A 25,566-nucleotide genomic window follows, 5' to 3' on the forward strand; every position below is an offset into this window, starting at 1 on the left:
TTATCATTCTTAGACTTTTATCTTGGATTCAAACTATAATTTTCCAATTTTATGACACCTGTGGATAACTAGGACTAGTTTGGGAGCAAACTAACTTATTTTGCAAATCATATTCACTTGACATTTTCTCAATCGTTATAGATGCTATTTTAGGAACTGAACCTGACATGTCATTAATTGCAGGACCCTTGTTCACATCAGTCAGAAAAGGAGCCCCAAGGAGCCAGAGTGCTGAAGTTAATAGAGTCAATGTCACGATGTGAAGGCAGAGAAAGACTCATTCTTTTAACCATTTTGTGCTTCTTAATAGGGGCACATCAGGGGGATGGAGGAACTGTGGCCTTGAGGCCACACGTGGTCCTCCAAGTCACCAGGTGCAGCCCCTTAACTGAATTCAAACTTCACAACAAGTCCCTCTAGTAAAATGATTGTTCTGTAAAATTTGGATTCAGTCAAAAGCCTGCACTCAGGGATCCTGAGGCCACATGTGGCCCCAAGGCTGCTGGTCCCCTTCACTATCTGTGAACTATTTGCTCTGAAACATTCCCGTACCTTCAGTGTTGAGCAATTCTAGTTCTTAGAAAGTTCTACCTTACAATGAGGCACGATCTGCCTCTTTTTAATTTCCTTCTTAAGGAAGGACGTGTCTTCCCACCCACGGTGGCCATTGGAGAGTTTTCAGAATTCTTTTATCGCATTTGTCCCAAATTACTTCTTCAGATGCCTGCACCAACTTTGTTTCCCTTTATATGGGCTGAATTGTGTTACCCAGAATTCACCTGGCGCACCCCTAGCCCCTCGTACCTCAGGCAACCGTATGTGGAGACAGGGGCCCTTTAGAGGTGAGAGAGGTAGAATGAGACCTTCATTCAATGTGCGTGGTGTCCTCAAAGGAAGCGGAGATGATGACACACACAGGAAGGGCCGTGTGAATGGCCAAAGGGGGAGGCCTTGGAAGAGAGCAGCCCTGTCGACACCTTGATCTTGGCGACCCCCAGAACTGTGACAAAGTACACTGCCTCCCAAGTCTGTGGTAGGTTATCACAGCAGCCCTAGCAAACGCCCTACGCCCGCCATGTGCTGAAACATGCCACACTGAGCCTCAACGCCATCTCTGTACTGAGGCTGATAACGACACCAGCCTGTGGGCTGGGAGCTGTCCCCTGAGATAAGGGGCAGTGTCTGCCAGGTTGTTAGTGAATGATGCTTCTTGCTATGTAATGCTCATTATCTTTCTTATGTTTGTATTATTTGTGCTTCTGTGATAAACAAGAATGTTAAAGAAGTCAAGGTTAATGCCGGTCCACTGCCGTGTTGCTTCAGGACTTCCGTGAGGTTGAGCTTGATCCATGCCTGACTATTTCTTCCCAGAATATCTGCATTGATGGTCCACCTCGCTGTTTCCATGCCTTCCTTACTGAAGTTTAGATAGTTGCCTCTGATTTTCTTCTAGTTTGTTATCCTCATATTTTTAAAAAAAGCGTTCAAAGGTATATACATTATTTTGTTTTCAAATGCACAGAGTTGGTTTGAATATTCAAACATGAAAATAGTTTTTGTGTCGGCTCGGTGTCTGTAGCACAGTGGTTATGGCACCAGCCACATACACCGAGGCTGGCGGGTTCAAACCCAGCCTGGGCCAGCTAGAACAGCAATGGCGACTGCAACAAAGAACAGCAGGGCACTGTGGCGGGTGCCTGTGGTTCCAGCTATTTGGGAGGCTGAGGCAGGAGAATTGCTTGGGCCCAGGAGTTTGAGGCTGCTGTGAGCCGTGATGCCATAGCACTCTACCGAGGGTGACATAGTAGGACTCTGCCTCAAAAAAATAAAATAAAATAAAATAAAATAAAGTAGAATAAAAAAATAGTTCTTGTGAGGGACTTGGGGCCAGGGGTCTACATTCTATTGGCCAAACACCTTTCTCCCAGTGGTAGAATCACTTTGCCATATTTTCTAATGGTTCTGTGTTGGGCCTTAGTAATCATTGACAGAGTTGCAAGTACTAATATGATACCACAGGCAACCCAATATACACCTCCCAAAGGAGGTGGTCACCATAAGGAACTAGGCCAGCTAGCCTGCTACGAGCATGTGGTGCTTGTCTGGTCTATGAGAATGAGGTCAGCTTGAGGTGGTCATGTGGGGAGAAGTCAGCTGTGGAGGCTCTACTGTATGCAAATGAAGACACTCCTGGCTCAGAATCTGAACTATTGAGAGTCTAGGTGCTTTGCATTTGCCCCATCCTTTCCTGTAGTTTGCGTTTCCTTGGCAACTGCCTCTCCAGCTGTCACCCTGGGTCACCTCAGTGGAGACAGCCATCACAGGCTGGACAGCCTGCCTGGCCTGTGGTTCTGGGGCATCCTTGATAGACTATATGGGCTTTATTTCCTGTATATAATACTATGTCAGATTAGAACTATTTTGTCTTTATAAATAAGGTTTGATTTTTATCAAACACTGGAAAATGTGTGTCTGGTGCTATCTTCACACTCCTTCTTGGACATACATGATACTAGGTCGGTTTAATTTAAAATGTTCCAGTAATAACTTTCAGATGGAACAACTCAATTTTATTTTCAGAAGTTATCAAGGAGGAAATATTTTAAAAGTCTTACTCCTTTAAGTTTAAAATTGTTTTCCAGAATTCATTTGCAACAGTCAGCCACCCACCCCAACCCCAACCTGCTAGAAAAAATATGCCTCCGGGACATTTCTGTAAACGAAGTGTCTAGTCCAAATCAAGTCAAATGTCCAGGGTGGGATAATGGACTCTATTTTATGACCTTCTTCTGTGCCCCAGGGGTGCTCAGACCCATTACACAGCTGGTTGGTGCATATTGGGTATAGCAGGAGGGGACCTGAGTGGCTGGGTTTCTGCTCAGTGGAGCCTCAGCCACCTGTCAAAGGATCTGGGCTTATTAATGGTGCACCTAGCTGCCTTGAGAGTGTCAAAGTTCCATTCTACTGTGAATACTTAATAGTAAGGAGAACGTGATTCTTCTCATTTTAGAGAAGTTTCTGTGACTCAGCAAATCCATTCTAGTGTGATAGGCAAACTGTCAAAATTAATGAGTCCTAACTGAGATTGGGTCCCTTCAGGGAAAAAACCTAGTGCAATTGTAAATTAGCATTCATGCCACAATGTATTTTGAACACACTACATTTTTACCACCAATTCTGGCCTAGAGGATGTCTTTGGAGGAAGTCGCTCTGAAAATCATGTTTCTTGGGTTGATTGTTTCAATTTTTGATCATAGTTTTAATTCTGGGAAGAAGGACATGAAAGTAGATAATTACAGTTGTCTAAAAGATGAAAGAATAAAAATAGAGAAAAAGGATATAAATGCCGTAAGCAAAGACATTTCACTGGCAGCATTTGTTTTGTTTTTGTGTGACTCTAAGGATGTCGTCTCTGAGCCTCAATCTATCTAAATGCAAGAGATTTTAAAGGTGAGCACAACTCAGTTTATAAGGACTGGTATGTGTGGGTGAGGCCAGTGTGGCTGGAGTGGAATCATCAAAGGAGGGTGACAGGAGGTGGCATCAGAGGGGGAACAGTGAGGATGGATCCTGCAGAAAGACAGGAGGAAGGCCAGACCACAGGGGTCTTTCAAAGCTCAAGGCTCAGAGCAGGGGGAAGACATGACTTTACCTATTGTAACTGATGACTCCTCCTCAATGGAGGAGAATATGTGGTTAGGGGTCTGGGAGGACGCAGCGAGACCCACTGGACAGCACAGTGGCTATGTGGGGGAGGGAGGAGGAAGCAGAGGACATGCCGAGAAGCAGATGTGGGGTGTATTTTGAAGGCACAGCTAGTGGGCTTCTTGGTGCACTGAATGTGAGAAAGGAGGGAGGCAGGAGGAGCTGGGTGTTAGGTCTCAGCATCTGTAAAGAATGCTCGGACTTTAACTCTTATTATAAATATAGTATCTTATAGATATGGTATTTGTGTATTGCCTTGTGTGGCTCTAACTTATCTCCTTCTGAAATATGAACAAGTGTGCAAAAGAATCATTTCTGAGGATAGGAATATAAGAAAACTTTATTAATATTAAATCATAGCTCTGTACATTAATGCGACCATGGGGCACCATACACTGGTTTTATACACCGTTTGACACATTTTCATCACACTGGTTAACATAGCCTTCCTGACATTTTCTTAGTTATTGTGTTAAGACATTTACATTCTACATTTAGTAAGTTTCACATGTACCCTTGTAAGATGCACTGCAGGTGTAATCCCACCAATCACCCTCCCTCCACCCATCCTCCCCACTCTCTCCCCTCCTTCTCCACATTCCCCACATTCTTAGGTTATAACTGGGTTATAGCTTTCATATGAATGCCAAAAAAAAATAGTTTTATAGTAGGGCTGAGTACATTGGATACTTTTTCTTCCATTCTTGAGATACTTTACTAAGAAGAATATGTTCCAGCTCCATCCATGTAAACATGAAAGAGGTAAAGTCCCCATCTTTCTTTAAGGCTGCATAATCCATGGTGTACATATACCACAGTTTATTAATCTATTCGTGGATCGATGGGCACTTGATCAAAACAGCATGGTACTGGCACAAAAACAGAGAAGTAGATGTCTGGAACAGAATAGAGAACCAAGAAATGAATCCAGCTACTTACCATTATCTGATCTTTGACAAGCCAATTAAAAACATTCAGTGGGGAAAAGATTCCCTATTTAACAAATGGTGCTGGGTGAACTGGCTGGCCACCTGTAGAAGACTGAAACTGGACCCACACCTTTCACCATTAACTAAGATAGACTCTCACTGGATTAAAGATTTAAACTTAAGACATGAAACTATAAAAATATTAGAAGGGAGTACAGGGAAAACCCTTGAAGAAATTGGTCTGGGCGAGTATTTTATGAGGAGGACCCCCCGGGCAATCAAAGCAGCTTCAAAAATACATTACTGGGACCTGATCAAACTAAAAAGCTTCTGCACAGCCAAGAACACAGTAAGGAAAGCAAGCAGACAGCCCTCAGAATGGCGGTTATGTCTTGCAGGTTATGTCTCTGACAAAGGTTTAATAACCAGAATCCACAGAGAACTCAAATGTATAAGCAAGAAAAGAACAAGGGATCCCATCGCAGGCTGGGCAAGGGACTTGAAGAGAAACTTCTCTGAAGAAGACAGGTGCACGGCCTACAGACATATGAAAAAATGCTCATCGTCTTTAGTCATCAGAGAAATGCAAATCAAAACTACTTTGAGATACCATCTAACTCCAGTAAGATTAGCCCATATCACAAAATACCAAGACCAGAGATGTTGGCGTGGATGTGGAGAAAAGGGAACACTTCTACATTGCTGGTGGGAATGCAAATTAATACATTCCTTTTGGAAAGATGTTTGGAGAACACTTTGAGATCTAAAAATAGACCTGCCATTCAGTCCTATAATTCCTCTACTAGGTGTATACCCAGAAGACCAAAAATCACATTATAACAAAAGATATTTGCACCAGAATGTTTATTGCAGCCCAATTCACAATTGCTAAGTCATGGAACTTCTTAAATGGGATATCTTAAGAATGCTGAAATCCAGAATAGGGGAGTAACTAAGTGGGCCAGGAAATTAAGGCAGTGATTTACCAGGATTCCAATCAACAATAAAAAGAAAAGTCTAAAGTGTTTGAGACTCTTAAATAAGGCTCTGCAGGCAGGATTTCTGCATCCTACGTTCCATCACTGAGAGCCTGTGGGGTGTCGGTATGGCTCTGCGTTGACTGATACAGGGTGGGAATGTCTTAGTCCATTTTCTCTTGTTTTTACAAAACAGGGTAATACCTGAAACAAGATAACTTATAAAGAAATGAAATTTATTTCTTTTAATTATGGAGTCTCAAAAGTCCAAAGTCTAGAGGTCACTTCTGGTGAGAGCCTTCTTGGCGGTGAGGACTCTGCCAAACCCCGATGTGGCACACGGGATCCATAAGAAGGGGGCTGAGCAGGCCAGCTCACATCTTGTCCCTTCTTCTTAGCCTGTGATGACCCATTGATAACCCATTAATCCATTAGCCCATTAATCTATTAATCTAATATTGGATTAATCCACTTACGTGTCCCCCAGAACCCAGTTACCTCTTAAAGGCCCCGCCTCTCAATACTGGTTCAAATTAATCCTTAATTTAATATTAGAGATTACATTTCAACCAGACTTTTGAAAGGGACCGGCATTCAAACCACGGTGAAGACTCAGACACACTTTGGTCTGTGCATCTGTGTACGGGGTGGGGTTAGGGCTGCTTCTAAGGACAAGCACAGCTAGCTGGAAACAGACTCTCTGGAAACACATCAATTTATAGATCTTTGCCTTCCATAATATATTTTCCTTTAAAGATTTTGTTCCTAGTATTCAGGTCCATATTTTAAAATTATCAGTTTATGCTGAGATTCTTAATCCTACAAGTTGAGATATGGATGTAATATAATTTTATAAACTATGAATGCATTCCCCCTCTCCTGTTTTTCTCTTTTTCTTTCCTTATATAATGACACGACACTACCCTTTGGGCTTAAATAAGTACTTAAGGCTTACATCTATGGCAATGTAAATCTTAGTTGTAGCTGAGGCCCATCACATATTATGATCTCTTTTCCTTTCTATCATAGCTTTGTGTTTCCCCAGGATTATTAGTCACTCACTTCTTTTTTACTTAGTTTTCTCTGTGTGTGTTACTAATCCATCCCCCAAATTCTTTAGCAGGACTAAATAATGCAGATGGTCCCGTTGGAACCGTTGATTTCACCCTCCGCCTCCTTTTATGGTCTTATTTTACTGTCCCTTCACTATTTGCTTGTTGCTATTTCACATTGCCACCTTTTAGAACATTCTTCTACTTTTTTTTTTTTTTGTTATCTTTTCCTGTGTCCAAGTGGTTGCCTTTTAATCTTCGGGAGGCAATTCTGCCAACATTATTATGATGTTATTTTTATTTCTCACTTTTTATTTCTGCCAGTTTTCTTCATTTATATTTCCTTACATAAAACTGCCCTCCTCTGTCTTTCTTCATGAATTTGTTCTGTTCTTGTCCCCAAATCTAAGTCCTTAGGAGTCGCGTCCCTCATTTTGGTTTATTCATGTGCTTTACTGCCTGTGGTCCTAGTTCCCACCATGTCTTCTTTCAATTCACCAGCCCCTTTCATGCCTTTGGAAACCTTTGAGCTTAGACAGTAAATGCCAGGACACAGCAAACCCCATACCTATTACTCGTTACAGGGTCTGTATTCTGTATTCGTCTCTGAAAACGGACACTTGACCCCCAGCAATGTTAATGACAGTGACTTTCATCCACCCACGGAGACAGAGAAACCTTTATCTTTAAAATGAATTCCCTTTTCATACATGGAAATTAATTCCCTATGCACATTCTCTAGAAGCGTATAACAAACAATGCTTAAGACATTTTATAAGCAAAACACTAACTTCTTTTTGTTCTCCAGAGCTTTGTAAAACCCCTAGTAAAAACTGAGCTTCCCACCTCTTATTGCAAAATCAGTCCAAATATTGGATCAAAGAATATTTTTAGACAAAGTAGCAAAAATCTCAGAAATGTGTTCTTAGAATATCTCAGAAATTCTTTTGCTCAATGACTCATCTTGTGACCCCTTGACATTGATATAATGAAATTTAGACAATAACAGATGATGTGTATGATATACAGATCAAGTGTTATTCTTTTTTTAATCTACATTGTTTCCTTTATTTTTTGTTACATTTTAAAATTTATTTTACAACATTTTTGTTAGTTTTTTGCCAGTAGTAATATTCCTATGTCAAAGGGTATAAAAATTTTAGGGTCCTAATCAATACATTATCATGTTTTTAAAAAGGTTCAAACATCTTTAAGCTCCTACCCATGGTCTATGAGTTTTAGCTTGCAGTAACTTTACCAGTATCAAATATTACCCACTCTTTTTTTTAACCTAATAAGAGACTATTGCTTTTATTTTTTCCGTAAAGGAATGCATCAAATTTTTAATTTCATCTTTCTGATGAGTTCACTGGGCTGTGTAAAGAAGAGTAGATATTGGGTAATTATTATACTTTCAAAGTGCTAAAGAAATGAGACCTGCTAAAGAAATGTGCCTCTGACTGTCACCCTGACGGTTACCTGGGACAACTTCTGGAAGTTCACACAAACTTTAAGGGGTACTATTACCCACTTTTAAACCACTATTAATTTGATAGGGAAAAAGGTCAATTATAATTTTTGCATTTTTTTGCTTAAAAATGAAAATAATTTTTTTTTAATTGTTGGGGATTCATTGACGGTACAAAGAACCAGGTTATATTGATTGCTTGTGTTAGGTAAAAACCCTCTTATAATAGTGTTCCATCCCCAAAAGGTGCACCACCTCCCACCCCCATGACCCCTGTCCCTCTCCCCGCTTCCCTCTCTTTGCTCTTCCCATCCCCCCCCCACCTAGGGGGTCATTAACTGTCCTCATATCAGAATTGAGCACATAGCATTCTTGTTTCTCCATTCTTGTGATGCTTTGCTAAAAATAATGTGTTCTACTTTTATCCAGGTTAATACAAAAGATGTAAAGTCTCCATCTTTTTTAGTGGCTGAATAGTATTCCATGGTATACGTATACCACAGCTTGTTAATCCATTCCTGGGTTGGTGGGCATGTGGGCTGTTTCTACATTTTGGCAATTATAAATTGAGCTGCAATAAACGGTCTCACAAAAATAAACAAATGGGACTTAAACTGAAAAGCTTTTGTACAGCTAAGGAGACAACAACCAATGCAAATAGACAACCTACCCAATGGGAAAGGATATTTGCATATTTTGAATCAGACAAAAGCTTAATAACTAGGATCTACAGAGAACTCAAATTAAGCAACATAAAAAGAGCTAACAATCTCTTAGATCACTGGGCAAGAGACATGAATAGAACCTTCTCTAAAGAAGACAGACGAATGGCTAACAAATATATAAAAAAATGCTCATCATCCCTAATTATTAGAGAAATGTAAATCAAAACCACCCTGAGATACCATCTAACCCCAGTGGGAATGGCCCTCATCACAGTCTCAAAACTGCAGATGCTGGCGTGGATGTGGAGAGAAGGAAATACTTTTACCCTGCTGGTGGGACTGCAAACTAATATAACCTTTTAGAAAGGAAGTATGGAGAACCCTCAAAGAACTCATACTAGGCCTCCCATTTGATCCTGCAATCCCATGACTGGGCATCTACCCAGAAGAAAAACAATCTTTTTACCAAGTGTTATTCTTTAGGAGAAATCTCTATAGTTACATACTGTAAGAAAACCATAAATTTTTTTTTTTTTTTTTTTTTGAGACAGCGTCCTACTTTGTCACCCTCTGGAGAGTGCTGTGGTGTCATAGCTCACAGCAACCTCAAACTCTTAGGCTCAACTGATCCTCTTGCCTCAGCCTCCAGAGTAGCTGAGACTATAGGTGCCCACCATAATGCCTGGCTATTTTTAGAGACAGTTCTCACTCTGGCTCAGGCTGGTCTTGAACTCCCAGAATGCTGAGATTACAGGTCTGAGCCACCAGGCCCGGCCTAGGAAACCATAATTTTTAAAAACATTTTGTTCATCCAGTAAAAATTTGAGGACTTCTATTATGTGTTTGTCGGCACTCTACGTATGAATATAAGGTTGTGTCAGCTTTCAGGAAATGCCTCTGTTCTAGAGCACTAACTAGTGGGGAGCACGCAGCCAACAGCTATGAACATGGCTATGAAAAGGTGACATGGAAAGCTGCAAGGTAGGACGTGAGGTCTGGTATGGAAGGTGGAAGACCAGGAGTGGATTCCTAAGGAATTACTAAGATTCAAAGAATGAGTTGAAACTAATTAGACAAAGAATGGTGAAGTATTTCAGCAGAGGGTCCAGTGCCTGTGCAGTCCCTGACCCGGAAGGTGGTGGAGGACTAAGACAGTGAGGAGACCAGTGTGGCTGGACCTGAGGGAATGACAGGCTGGAGGTCAGATTGGATTTTTTTCTATGCACAATTTATTAACCTCAAATATGCAAAAAGGTAGCTTAAATCTCCTGAGAAATCACTGATCCATCACCCTTCTGATAGTTAGCATTGCAGCAGAAAGAGACTCAGCTCTGTTTTCCTTTTGGAGTCCATGTTTCTCATTTAATTACAGCAGACTTGTTTCGCGTCCTCTGAGGCTGTTTCATTAGGTGGATGTCAGGACTGCTATGTCCTCCTGAGGAACTGACCACTTTACCATTAGAGGATAACCCTGTATCCCCAGGAACCCAGGAATAGTTCTGATTCTGGAATCTATTTTGATATTAATGACATCACTTTAGCTTTCTTTCAAGCAGTGTTAGTTTGGTATTTTTTTTATTCTGCCTTTAACTTACCATTTTTCTTATATCTAAAATAGGTTTCTTTTGGATAGCATATAGTTAGGGCTTGACTTTTCATTCGATCTGATACTTTTTCCTTTTAATTAGAGCATCTAGACAACTGACTATGTTTTGCGATGTATCATGAGCACTTCTTCCAAAATTTTTGAGGGAACAGTAAGGATGTGCACTGCCACTGTGTAGTGCACCGTAAAGGAGTGGGGTCCAGCTGGCCTCCTGGGGCCACCGGGCCCTCTCATCTGGGCATGCTGGACAGTGGCCAGAGTGGCTTCTCCTGAGTACAGTGATCAGAGGAGGGGGCAGTGGTAGGGCTGGTGAGGTGGGCCACAGCCATGTGGGGTGAGGGCCAAGGCAGAGGGCACCGGGAGCCCCATGCAGTGCTCCAGGACCTTCTGGGCTGCCTGTGGGCCCAGAGGCCAACTCCCACCCATCAGCTGTGTGCATGGCCATCTCGGTGGCTGCCTCCAGTGTGGTGAAGGGGAAAGGGGCAGCCTTCCCAGAGCTGGCGACTGCCAGAGGGCCCCATGTGATCTTCGTGGGGAGTGGTAGCCCTCCCCAGGTGGGTATCCCCCGGCCAACAGCCAGCCCCTTTCTTGGGCATTTTCCTGGAAGTTTGGACCCAGCACATGGTTGTGCATTTCCCATAGGAGTGCATTTTTTTATGGTAAAATACAGTATATTTAATGTGATGATCCGTTTGGTTACATTTGAATTTGCCGTCTTGGTAACCATTCCCTGTTGGTTCCTTCATTTTTCCCTTTCTTACATCCTTTTGGATTAATGGACTGTTTTTAAAATGATCCTTTTTTTTTCATTAAGGGCTTAACTTCTAAAGTTTACTTGTCCTTTGCTTTTTGTTTTTTTTAAATGGTTGTTTAAGTGTTTACAATATTCATCATTAAAATCACATGAACTACTTTAAAATAATATTTTACACGCAACATTTAATTTATAGTAGGAGACTTACAACAATAGATTTGAATTTCTCTCCTCCCTCCTGCCTTGGAGCAAACATTGTTACTCACTTTACCCATAGTGTATATTACAAACAGCAGAATGCATTATTATTATTTTTGCTTTAAAGATGACTTTCGATGACTTTAAAAAATGAAGAAATATGATTTTTTTATGTTTACTCACATATTTCCAGTTTTATTGTCACTCTTTATTTCTTTCATGAAATCACAGATTTCTATCTGGCATCCTTGACCTTCCGCCTGTCAGGCTTTATTTAACCCTCCTTGTATGCTGGTCTGCTGATGATGAATTCTCTTAGCTTTTGAGTATTTGAAAAGTCATTATTTTGTCTTCATGTATGAAATTTTTTGTGCACATAGAATTTTAGATCAGAAATTTCTCTTTTCTTCCCTTTTTAACAAACAATGATTTGAATCTCTCTCTCCATTGCCTCCCGGCTTACATCGTTTCTGATGAGACGTTGCTGCCGTCTTTGTTTCTCTGCATGTAAGGGGTATTTTGTTTTAATCTTGTTTCCGTTAAGATTTTTTTCTTTGTCACTGGATTTGAGAAATTTAATTATGATGAGCTATGTTGTAGTTTTCTTCGTGTTTCTTCTGTGTGGTGTTTCTTGAATTCATTAGAAGTTTGGGGTGCTATTGTTCATGAGATACTTTCTGTATCAGTTCTTAAAAATTATTTTCTGCACTTCATATTCCTCTTCAAACTCCAATTATATGTATATAAGACCATAAAATATTATCCCACAAGTCACCAGTTCTGTGTTTATTCCTTGTGAGCCTCTTTAACTTGTTTTTTGATTTGCATAGTTTCCGTTGCTCTTCCCTTCCGGGTCATTTGTAGTTTTTTTCTGCAGGGCCTAAATCTATCGTTACCATCTTTTGTCTGATTTTCGTATTTATTAGACATGTATTGTACTTTTAATCACTAGAAGTTTCATTTTGGCTATTTTTATTTTAGTCTTTCCTCATTTTGGCTATTTTTATCTTCTCCATTTCTCTCATCAGCATACTTTCCCATTTTCTTACTGTCCAGACCATATGGAGATACTATTTGCAACAGTAATTTTAACCTCTACTCCTGCAAATTCTATCTTTCATTTCTCTGTTTTTCTACTGAATGAGTTGACTCTTGACACCAGCCCGTATTTTCATGTTTGTGTCCAACTTTTATTGGATGTCAGACATTGTAAATTTTACATTAGCGATTGTCGGAATTTTTTTGTTTTCTATAAGTAATTATTTTATTTTGTTTTACTTTCAAATTACTTGGGATGAGTTTTTTTGTTTTCTAGGATCACTTTATGATTGATTTGGATGCTCCGACTGTGATGATACACTTCTGAGTGCTTCCACGGATGTTCCATTTATTAGACTTTATTTCCACTCTGGCTGTTTGAAACACTAATTATTTCCTCTCGCATTTGAGCTGCAGGGATTTTTCACCTGCTTCTTTGTGGTGTTCCATACCCAGCCTTGGTAGTTTTCTCACACATGTGCAAATATTGTTGCCAGCTAAAGAGATAGAACTCCCTGGAGCTCCCTCTCTAAGCAAATTCCTTCTTTCTGCTTTGTAAATGTTAGAAGCCTTAGCCTCCCCGGGTCTCACACTTTGTCTCTTTAGCCCCACAATTCCACCAAGTCTTATTTGCCTTTGCCTCTTTTGGAAAGATCTAGGAAACTCAGGAAGTGAGTGAGTGAACTTATAGGGCCCACCTTGTTCGTTTCCTTCATTCATGGTTTATTGGTCTACACTGCGTGAATGTTCAGCTGTTTATAACAGGAAAGTGGTTTTTATGTGTGTGAGTGGTGGTAGCAGTTTTATCATAAGACAGAATTTCGTATTTCTAAATTCATGCAATTGTGAAATTTTATCCAATTTTTATTTCATGGGGATAGTTGCATCATTGCCTCAGTATCAGAGACTGATTGAAATATATTAGAGTTAAATGCATACTTGCTAAAACATATGAGCATATTTTTATAACCTGACTTGGAATTACTTCAACGAAGCTTGGAATGCTTTCCAAGTCATGATGAGACCATGATTTATCTGATTTTATATTGTCTGATCGAGATGAAACTAAATTTCTTTTCTTTTTTTCTTTTGAGACAGAGTCTCACTATGTCACCCTAGGTAGAGGGCTGTGATGTCCCAGCTCACGGCAATCTCAAACTCTTGGGCTTAAGCGATTCTCTAGCCTCCAGCCTCCTGAGTAGCTGGGACTACAGGCACCCTCCACAATGCCTGGCTATTTTTTTTGTTGTTGCAGTTGTCATTGTTGTTTTAGCTGGCCCAGGCTGGGTTCGAACCCAACAGCTTTTGTGAATGTGGCTGGTGCCCTGACTACTGTGCTATGAGCGCTGAGCCATGAAACTAAATTTCTAAGCATTTATTCAAATTTAAAAACATTTGGAGCCTCAGAATCAGCAAAAGGTTATGCTTTCTAAGATGTATTTACCCAAGACTAAGTTATATTTCTTTTCATTTTGAAAGACCTTTACAGAAGCAGTTCATTTTAGTAAGTATACCCGCTCACATGTTCCTGTGAAATCAATAAAAGTATTTTGGACCCAGATGACATTACAATTCAAAATGAATATGCGCAAATTTGCAAATTCAATGGCCTGTTTTACTGTTGATGTTTTCTGATCTCTCTGGAGCCCTTGGCACTGTTGAAAACCCCTGGTTGACTTCCACAAGTGCTGTCCTTTCATCTCTAAGACATCATTCTCTCTAGGGTTTGCACTTCTGATCTCATAATTTCCTCTTTCTCTGCTTGATAGTTCTTTCTTTTCCCATTTCTTTAAGCTCTTTTTTTTTTTAATTGAAATATAAAACCCATTCAGATCACTGTGTGCATATTACCATGTGATATTTTCATTAGCTGAATACACCAGTGTACCCAGGACCCTGATCAAGAAAAAGAACTTAGCCAGCAGCCTGGATGCCCCTCAGAGCTTTTTCTGTTCTCTACACTTAACCCCATTCCCAAGGGTAACCATTGTTCTGAATCTTGACATCATAGATTCGTTTTATCTGTTTTTATGTCTGGTAAAAATGGAGCAATACAGGCTAAACTCTTTTTATGTCTAGTTGCTTTCCTCCAACATTATACTTTTGTGATTTTAATATTTGGTTTATAATTGTAGACTGTTCACTTTTATTATTCTATAGCTATTCAATATCAAATATGTATCTCACAATATCCTTATCAATTCTGCTGATCAATATTTGAGTAGTTTTCAGGTTGTGATTCTTACAAATCTTATAGTTGTTGGTATAGATATCCTTGTGGGTGTTTTTGTGAACATATGTATGTTTTTTGCACATACATACTTAAGAGTGAATTGTTGTGTCAGAGGGCAGGCTTGTGTTCAGTGTGGATTTTAATGGTTCCCATTCCCACCTGCAGTATAGGAGAGTCCTGGGTCTCCATTTCCTAGAGATCCTCACTACATTCCATCTTTCCCATTTTTGGGTATTCCGACCATGGCACGGTGTGACCTCCTGGTACTTTTAATTCACACCCCCATGACCAGTGGCCTCAGAGTGCTTCTCATGAGCTCATTGGCCTTGGTGAAGTGACTGTTCCCAGCTTTTCTCTGTTTTTTCTTTTTCTTTTCTTTTTTTTTTTTTTGGCTTATCTTTGCCTATTGATGTGTGAGAGTTCATTACGTATTTTGGAAGAAATCTTTTGTCAAATACCTGTTTCCCACCTTATAGATGAATCTTATCCCCAGAAATTGATCTCTGGTTTTTGTTTCTTTGTTCTTTACACTTTTTTGAGATACCTTACCCAGTAATGGCCTTTGGAGTACTTGTCACAAGCTTGTGGATTGTGGAATCTCTGGTGTCTTGGCCTCCTAGTTTCAACCTGCTCCTGGGTGGCCCAAGGCAGTGCCCCTTAACATCAGGGGACGTGTCGTCTCTGTTTCCTTCACCCTCCAGCCCGCCTTGTGCCTCCTCTGTCAGTGGAGTAACAGTGCAGCCAGCTGTGTGAGCTGGCGCGTTTGCGTCGCATGGATCCTTGCCGTCACCCGCATCCTGCCCATAGCCCTGCTCACAAGTTCTGGTGGGATGGAAGCAGATGAGTCTACACAGTCAGGCCTTTTCTCTCTCTCCCTTCACACCACCAATGCCTGGACCATCCCATGGCAGCCCAGCTGGACTTTCTGCCTCCAGATGTCTCTCTGTCTACCCAGTATTTGCTTTCTCAAACTTCAATCTGAGAAGTTTGTTCTGTGACAGAACTTTCAGTGACTTCCAGCTTTACTTAATAGCTTTATTGAGATATAACTTATGTTTCACTAAAACAAACCCATTTAAAGTATGCAATTCAGTGGTTTTAAGTGTATTCACAGAAAATGTGCAACTTTCATCACAGACGATTTTGGAACATTTTCAGAAGAAGAAATCCTGCACCCTTGACTCTCACCCTCCATCCCTAACCCTGACCCTCATCCTAGGTCAGTCACTAATCTACTTTCTGTCTCTGTAGCTCTCCCTGTTCTGGACACTTCATATGACTTTAATCCTCTTTGCTACTAAGTAATATTCCATTGTATGGTTAAACCCCATTTATTTATCTGTTCTTCAAGTGATAGACGTGGGTTATTTCCACATTGGCTATTATAAATAACACTGCTTTAGACATTTGTATACAAGTTCTGTGTGGACCTCCATTTTCAATCCTCTTGGGCATATGTTCCAGAATGGGACTCCCTACTGATTTCAGAATTAAGCACATTAAGCTTGGTATCTGACATTCCTTGCAATCTAGGCTTTGTAATGTAGAACCTTAAGTGTAGCCTCCTGGGGGTCAGAAATCTTCTAAGGTTGGGTCGTTAGTATTCCCCTGATCTTGATAAGGTATTACAGAATAAATGAGGAATTTGTGGTGCCCTCTCCAAAATCACCTGCGGCTTTTGCTGTACAATGAAGGTCCTGTTATCCAGCACCTTTTCACTCTCTCCTGAACGTGACAACTCAGCGTCCTGTTGTTTTTGATGTATTCTGCCTAGAATGGACTTTCCTCTCCCAGAACGCTTTCCCCAGCTTCCCTAGGTGGCATTGTTTTTTTTTTTTTTTTTTTAGTACTTGGGTTCCTGTAAGCCCTTTGTGAATAATTCTGTTCCAACACTCAGCAAAGAAAATTATAATTGACCTGTTTACATGACCACAGAACCCTCTAGAACGGTGGTTCTCAACCTTCCTAAGGCCTCCTCATGCCATGACCCTTTAATATAGTTCCTCATGTTGTGGTGACTCCCAACCACAAAATTATTTTCGTTGTTACTTTGTAACTGTAATTTTGCTACTGCTACAAATCATAATGTATCTATCTGATATGCAGGATGTATTTTCAATGTTACAAAGGGGTCGTGACCCATAGGTTGAGAACCACTGCTCTAGAATAAAAATTCCCTGCCAACGGTACCAAGACATGTTCACGTGTGCATTTCTGGTCCTCACACCAGGCCTGCACCTGTAGGTACTTCCTGAATACTGTTCACAAATGTGCGGCTGCGTCACTGCTCACTGCAACACGACCTTAACTTTCACATCTCCCCTCCTTACATGCCCTGTCTGAATTTTAGAGAAAGCTAAAATATTGACTTATTTTTCTTTTTGGTGTAACAATTTTCTTTATATTTGTCACTGTAGTTTGCTTATACCATCTGTTAGAACGATGGAAAATATTGAGAAGTCTGCAACTGAAGAAACAATCTCTTCAAGTTCCTCCTGTTAGGCCCCTCGGTATTGGTGCCCCAGGATTTTATAAATGTTTTGCTTAGCATTCTGTTACAAAATTGCAGATGATTTGTAGGACCCTTCGCTTCCACATAATTCACATCCAGGTTGCCTCTGCCCTTCCTAGAGGGAGCCAATGTTCCTGTATTTGGAGAGAATGAGGCACTGTATAAAAGGAAGTATTACGATTTAGGCAGGTGGATGGTCTCTTAGTCGGAAGAAACAAAAGCTGTTGGAACATAGTCTCAGTTTCTTTTGCCTGTGGCCATATGATAGGCATCTTAGAGAATGAGTTTATGTTACATTATTAAAACCAGTTGTGTAAAGGAGAAAGACTAATGTAAAATGCCTTAAAAATTTTAAGGAGAAGTGACAGCAATCCCCAATGGGTCGCTTATCTCTTTAACTACTAGGATTAAACATGTATTTATCATTTTCCCTGCAGTCATTTAAATAATTTCACAAGCTGGCTCAGAGAATGTGGTTTTCAATAAGAAACTATACATTTAATTAAGGAATGTTTCTTGTATACATTTACATTTTCAAAGACTTGCTATTCTTAACAAGGCTGCTTTTAGATATGAGAAGATAAATTCAAATATGACGAAGTTTTATTTAGTTTAAATTACCCACAATCAAGTTGATAGAAGAGTGATGTGGAAAAAGAAATCTGGGTGGAATTAATTACCCTCGAAGAGTGACAGTCACCCCGTTCCTAACAATATGTTTGGGGTAATGTCAGTCTCTTAGAAAGCTCAAATGTAACATTTAAGTGCTACTATCAGCATTTTTGTTTGAGTTGAAAACTGCAAGGTGGGACTATTAACCTTGCTTCTGATCTGAACTGATTTCTTAGTTAGCAATGATTTTCATATTCTGACTTAAGAAGCATTGCTAAAGACTTTACCTGTGGTTGGAAGAGAAAACCGTAAAGTGCTTAGAGCCCGAGGAACACCTACTTCTGCCTCTCTTTCCTTTGAGTAAGTTCTGTGGCTTTTACAGAATGTGTGTTTCTCGACCGCCTTTTAACAAATGGCGTCACTCTGCTCCGCAGCTCAGCCACAGCCGGTGCTGGCCCCGATGGGCAGACTCTTGGTCCCTGCCAGTGGTGGAGACCAAGACAGATGAGATGGCTGTTGCAGTGAGGTGGTGGAGGGTGCTAAGTCTCAGGGACACGGCTTCCTGCAGATTTCACTTTCCATAGTCAAGGAAACTAGCGCCATGATTTTAAAAGGAAATCGCCTGTTTTATGTGACTCTAGAGAGTGAAATTCTATGATTTGTTGTCCTAGTTCATTTTCCACTGCTTATAGCAGAATACCACAGACTGGGTGAATTACAAACCAAGTTTATTTGGCTCACAGTTCTGGAGGCTGAGAAGTTCAAACACATGGTTTGGCTCATCACACAGTAGAAGAATGGGTAGGGTGAAAATGGGGCAGGACTTACCCTTTTTACAGGAGGCCACTCCAGCGATAACTAGCCCACTCTTATAGTAGAAACATTAATTCCATTCATGAGGGCTCAGCCCTAATCACCTGCTAAGGGTCCCACCTCCTGACACAGTTACCTGCAAGTCAGTGTCCTGACACTTGAGGAATGTCACAGAATGGTAGAGAAAGAGTAATGGAAAAAATGTTGAAGGTCGTCTTGTTATACAGTGTCAGACTCACGCCTCCCTGGCCCCCCTTCCTCTATGGGGACAGTCTAAAACTGGTGTTTAGTATTTAAACAACTAGTCACTTAACCATTTAGCTGACGTGCAGGAGCTCATTGTGAGCCATCAGTGCTCACCACCTTTGGCCACCTTAGTGACTTTGTAACTGTTCTTCCTAGTGGACTTTTCTTTCTGGGCTCTGGCAGGCCAGGAATTTCATCACATCCACTCCAACCCACCCCCACACCAGCATGCTTTTCAATGTATTTACTAAATAAACATAGGTAAAGGATAAATTTGTGCAAGGAGAGAGAGCAATCCCTCCTGTCTTCTTTGGTGATGTTGGGAGTTAACCTTCTTGGTTTTACTAAACAGGAGTCTACACTCCATGTAGGTAGATCGAGAAAGTTCCCTGGGTGATAAAGAGCCAGCAGGTCTCAGTGACCTGTGGGACTCCATGTCGCTGACTGCTCTATACTGACAAATTGATTCCAATTCAAGCCTTTGGCGTCAGTAACCTCATCATTCCATATGAAACCAATGAAATGGAAAAGTTTGTATTGGGGCCATATACTGCCTAACAGCCAGAGTGACCCGCGGACCTCATCCCAATACTGGGTCTGCAGGCAGATGACATCTGCCATTTATGCATGAGACCTTTCTACATGGTCCTTTCTATCACGGTTGGACAAGCCACCTGTTATCTTATATCAGATTACCTGGAAAGAAGTACAGATTGAGATTAGCTTTTGATTCTTCTCCCAGTCAGGGAAAAAGGGGTCTTTTGGGGGGAATCCTTCACTTTGGGACATCTATAGTGTGCAGCCCTCACGGGGGAGCAGAATCCTCTTGGGTATGCAGACTTTGCTTTTGACAGTGGGAGGGAGCCAAGGTTTGTCTAACATCTGTCTACATCAGGACCTCTGCTAGGGCCTTTCATCTGGTCCTCTCTCTCTCTACTTCAATAAATCTTTTATTTTCAAATGGTAAGAGGTAATTCCAACCCATTTAAAACAGAAGTAATTTTGCGAAATAGAAATTCCAAACAATCATATCAAAAAATGGACAAGGGTTGGTGCTTGTAGCTCAATGGTTAGGGTGCCAACCACAGGCACCAGGGCTGGTGGGTTCAAACCTGGCCCAGGCCTGCTAAACAACAATGACAACTACAACAACAACAAAAATAGCCAGGCGTTGTAGTGGGCACGTGTGGTCTCAGCTACTTAGGAGGCTGAGGCAAGAGAATTGCTTAAGCCCAAGAGTTTGAGGTTGCTGTGAGCTGTGACACCATAGTACTCTACCAAGGGTGAAATAGTGAAACTCTGTCTCAAAAAAAAAAAAGATGAACCAATTGTCAGTGGACTTTTGACATATCACAATTCATAGGAATTGGGAAAATGAACAAATGAGCACAATGGATTTACCAACTAACATTTATTAAGTACGTACAGCATGCCAGGCATTAAGCTTTATACATATTAGCTCACTTGGCATGTAAAATTTAACTAAAAATCTAAGTGTGTATATAAAATATGAATGTTTGACTTTGACATGAAAATGTTTATTTGTGAACAGACTATACACTGACTGTCCCTATTTACTGGGCTCCCAGAAAATAGTAGCCTGAAGGTCTTAGTTGCATCATTTCCTCATTCAGAGTAGGAATTATTGCCTACAAAATTTCCCTAATATCCAGATTATGCTTTCTTTTGTCTTGGTGCCTGTTTGTATTTTATTTGTTGCTTATTTATTTATTGGGGAGTTTTCTTGGGATATCTGTTGGCACTTTTCCATTATTTTACTTGAAAGAGAAATCTGGCAAACACATGGTTGTGGAGGGTTGTGGCAGGTTGTAGAGGGTTGTAGAGGGATCTGGCAGGTTGTAGAGGGTTGTAGACAGTGACCAGCACAGCCTGAGCTGGTTCCTCACATTGAGTTACCTGGAAGAAGAGGCGTGGGGGAAAATCAGCATTCAGAAGTTGTGGTGGGAGAATATTCGGGAGGAAGGCTGAATAGGCAGAGGGGGAGCCGAGTTGTGGCCACAGAGGTCTCCAGCCTAACTCAAGTAGGTCAGGCCTTTGGATCCACCTTTGACCAGTCCGCCACCTGTGGGCCACAGATGAAGCAGTTCCCTGTGGCTCAGGATGACACCAAGTGTGACAATCAGCTGAGGATATTTCCAGCTGCCTGGTGAGACATTGTCCCTCAAGAGGGAATCTGGAGAGAGCTCTGATTGCCTGCTTGAAGTGGCCTTTGAGAGAAGAGTCCCCACCTGTTCTCATCAGCTTCCTACCCCTGCTCAGAGTTACACTATTCCAAGCCACTCCCCACCCTCACATTTACTGAGCAGGTTCAATCTTATTATTCTAAAAGTGTTAATTTCTTTTTTTGAGACGGGCCTCATTCTTGTTCAGGCTGGTCTCAAACTCCTGAGCTCAAGCAATCCACCCGCCTCAACCTTCCAGAGTGCTAGGATTACAGGCATGAGCCACTGTCCCTGGCTAAATAGTGTTAATTTTTTCATTTCTTTCTTACCAAACCATGTCCATTAACTGTGCAAAGTGACGGACACAACCATTTTATCACACAGGCTTAGTAGGAAACCCACCACACTACAGTGGCCTGTAACGCCTCTGTCCCCACTGAGAAAGACTAATCAGGACGGGCAGGCCAGTCTGTGGGGAGCTGCCTCTGATCCCTGCCCAAGTGAGGGAAACCACTTTCCCATGTTCAGTTCTAAGGTGAGGAAACAAATCATAGAAACCTTCGTCAGAAAGACTGAATCCTGGTTCTGCTAGCCTCGCCCTGTGTCCTTGGTCAAGTGACAACCCCCCTGAATTTCCACATTGTCTTCTACAAAGTGGAACCTATACTTACCAAGAAGAGCTGTTTGTTGTTCACAGAAGTAAATGAAATATTAATAATACGAGTCACATAAAATTGCCTGGTACAGGTGCTTAATAAATGCTGCTTTCATCCCTGCCAGTGAAGCTCATTCCAAGTATCTGGGGCTTCTTCCCTCTCTTACAAGTGTGTGACTGGATGTGACCTGCTTTTAGAAGGTCACAAATAAGCACAGATGAGTGAGAAGTGGGTCTTATTGTTTATTTATAAATCTTTAGTTTTGGGGTTCTGGAAGTTGCATTTTATTTGTTCATATAAACGATACTCCATAAGCCCTAGTTATTGAGTACAATATAGGAGCTCAATAGATGAATTAAAAATCCAAATGTGTGTGGACAGGTTTGCTGACATTTTATTTGTAAAAGTCAAAAGAGAAACTATTTAAATAAAAGGATCAGGAAAACAATTTGTAATAACATATAAATTGTGCGTCCACTAATATTTACTTGGAAAGTCTGGGTGGAACCAGAATTATGTATATTGTGCAATTTAAGTGAATGAAACAGGGTCTATTACATTGGCATACTTTACACATGTACATTTTAACACAGTGTAATTATATATGTAAGGCACATAGGCCGGTGAACCAGAAGAAAATATGAGAAAATCAGGTGGCGCCTGTGTCTCAAAGGAGTAGGGCACCAGCCCCATATTCTGGAGGTGGCAGGTTCAAACCGAGCCCCAGTCAAAAACTGCAAAAAACATATATATATATAATATGAGAAAATCAAAACAGAAACTGTAGATTGGTGGAATTGAGTGATGCTTTTGTCAATTGTCTTTATTGTTACTACCCCGTTTCCCAAAAAAATAAGACATCCTCCGAAAATAAGACCTACTTACAGGAAAGATAAGATGTCCCCTGAAAATAAGACCTAGCGCATCTTTGGGAGCACACCTTAAAATAAGACACTGTCTTATTTTCGGGGAAACAGGGTACCTGTTTTTAGTAAAATCTGCATTGTTGATTTGACACTGTTTTGTCTGACATTTCCAGCTGTGCTTTTTTTGAATTTTTTTATTAAGTTACAGCTGTGCACATTAATGCAATCATGGGGCACCAGACACTGGTTTTATAGACCATTTGACACATTTCCATCACACTGGTTAACATAGCCTTCCTGGCATTTTCTTAGTTATTGCGTTAAGACATTTATATTCTACATTTAGTAAGTTTCACATGTATCCTTGTAAAGTATCTCAAGAATGGAAGAAAAAGTATCCAATGTACTTAGCCCTACTACAAAACTAATTTATAGCTTTCATATGAAAGCTATAACCCAGTTTATAACCTAAGAATATGGAGAAGGGGGAAAGGGAGGGAAGGGGCGGGAGGAGGGTGGGCGGAGGGAGGGTAATTGGTGGGACCACACCAGCTGTGCTTTTTTAAATGCTTTACATATCATCTTAAGTTTTAATTAAAAACCAACCTGTGGCTAATTTCACTCAATAATGGCTCCCAGTATGCCCAGTAACCAGAACAATGAGATCCCAGTAGTAGCGTCTAATCATTCCCTTCATTTCTCTGTTGAGAGCCCCCTGGAAGGTGGCACTTGTGCTCAAGTAATAATGTGAGCAAATCAGAACCTTGTCCTCAGAAGGCTTGCATCTTAGTGGGGAAGTCAGATAGTAACGGATGCAAAATACGCAATATACCATCCAATAGGGGTATGTACCTGGGGGCAGAGGCTGAGGCTAATCTCTTAAAAGTTAAGATTCACGATAAATTAACATTTTGTATACTTTTTTTTTTTTTTTTGAGACAGTCTAATTCTGTTGCCCAGGCTAGAGTGTTGTGGTGTCACAGCTCACAGCAACCTCAAACTCCCAGGCTCAAGCAATCCTCCTACCTCAGCCTTCTGAGTAGCTGGGACTACAGGTGCCCTCCATAATGCCTGGCTAGTTTTTCTATTTTTAGTAGATATGGAGTCTCCCTCTAGCTCAGGCTGGTCTTAAACTCCTGAGCTCAAGGGATCTACCCACCTAGGCCTCCCTGAGTGCTAGGATTACAGGAGTGAGCCACCGCACTTGGCCCTTTGTGTACAAATTATGATATTAGGATGGTGCCTCATTTTTCTGTCCTTTTCTGTCTATACTATTTTGAGAAATTTTGAATTATTTCGTTTTAGTTGAGCCTCACGATTATTTCTCAAAATACCCTTCTGGGGCGAGGCTGATTGCACTACGAATGTGGACGGTGCATTTTCCTTACCAGTGGACTCTGTTCTGTCTCTTTGCAGTTTTCAGTGAAGACCTACACTCCAGCCTCTACTTTGTCAATGCATCTCTGCAAGAGGTAGTGTTTGCCAGCACCACGGGGACTCTGGTGCCCTGCCCCGCTGCAGGCGTCCCTCCTGTGACTCTCAGATGGTACCTAGCCACGGGCGAGGAGATCTATGATGTCCCCGGGATCCGCCACGTCCACCCCAACGGCACTCTCCAAATTTTCCCCTGCCCTCCTTCAAGCTTCAGTACCTTAATCCATGATAATACTTATTATTGCACAGCTGAAAATCCTTCAGGGAAAATTAGAAGTCAGGATGTCCACATCAAGGCTGGTGAGTACAGCTCTGTGGCTTTGTTCCCTCCCTGCCTTCTTTGGGGGGTGGGGGCCGATGGTGTCGTCAGGCTGAGAATCAGTGAAAACCCTGTCTGATCCTGCTGAGGACATCTGTGAGGTTTCAGAGTGAACCTGTCTGGGTTTCAGGCTGCCTCTCCTGTTGAAACTAAGTTTGACAGTAGTGATTATCAAGTTGGTAAAGTTCTAACTCTATCCCAACCTTGTCGCGTTTTGACTAGTTGATACTCTCACTCAAATTCCCAGCGTCTCACACACCCGCTGGGCTGCATTTCCCTTCTCCTCTGGTTTCATCCCCTACCCTCCCTCAAGCCCATCCCAGGGAAGAAGAAAGGGAGAAAAAGAGAATAGCTGAGCTGGAATAAAACCCTACTGTCAACGTGTCCTGTAGTGGAAACAGCATCAGTCTAATATCCCCGCTTTCCTTAGGAAATCTAAGGCTATTTTCACATTTTTGACTATAGCACATGTTGCCGAAATGTTGTCAATGCATAAATCCCGAATTGGCTGTGTTCCTTTTAACAACATATTGTGTCTTTTTAAATCACCATTGCTACAAGTCAACCCAGAAATACAGCCTGAGATGCGGAGACATCAAAGATGACATATACAGGACATATTGTGTGGTTCAATAGACTTAACAAAACCCCGCAAAACAAACCACAGCTTGACTCCTGTTAGAAAACAGCATTTTAGAAAACAGCATTTTAATTTTTTTTTAAGCCTAGCTCTGAAATACTTGCGTAGACTGACATCATGTAATGGCGGGGCAAATGTGGCTTTGATTGTTTCTTATACACCAGGGAGCTGGGGGAGCTTTGCAATAATTTCTGCAGGAAGCGAACAGGTGCTAAAAGAAGACATCACAACCGGAGGAAAATACGAGGTGTTTCTGAATTCCTACATACGATCTCTTTGATGTAAGCAATCAAACATTACACTGTGACTTGTGCCATCAGCTAGTCATTTTCCCAACTATATTCTGATCTCCTTGACATGCTCATGAATTCCAAGACATGCACAAGAATTCACTTAACAAAGGGGAAGAAAAGATTGGCTTTAATCAAGATTTATGAAAATGTGATATGTCAAATAATTAGAATAAAGCAAATGGAATTTGCCCTCTAAACCTGACAAACAGGGAGAGATAGTGAATGCTTTTTACTTGACAGACTGAACATTTTAACAATATGTTATAAAACATATTTATAATCTTCAAAACAGCACTTACAGAGAAACCTGAAATTTCCAACAGCTATATCTGTACATATTAATCCATTATTTCTGTCTCGGGTTTCT

General features: G+C 41.1%; 1 protein-coding gene across 2 annotated transcripts in view; it reads left to right on the forward strand.

Moving 5' to 3' along the window:
- DSCAM (DS cell adhesion molecule) overlaps positions 1–25,566 on the forward strand; it is a 738,786-nt gene that overhangs the window by 99,101 nt on the left and 614,119 nt on the right. For both annotated transcript variants that reach the window (XM_053565720.1, XM_053565722.1), the window contains exon 2: positions 23,930–24,247. In XM_053565720.1, coding sequence (XP_053421695.1) covers positions 23,930–24,247 — 318 coding nt within the window. The remainder of the gene's footprint in view (positions 1–23,929; positions 24,248–25,566) is intronic.

This window comes from Nycticebus coucang, chromosome 16, assembly GCF_027406575.1.
Source record: "Nycticebus coucang isolate mNycCou1 chromosome 16, mNycCou1.pri, whole genome shotgun sequence".
Taxonomy (NCBI): Eukaryota; Metazoa; Chordata; class Mammalia; order Primates; family Lorisidae; genus Nycticebus; species Nycticebus coucang.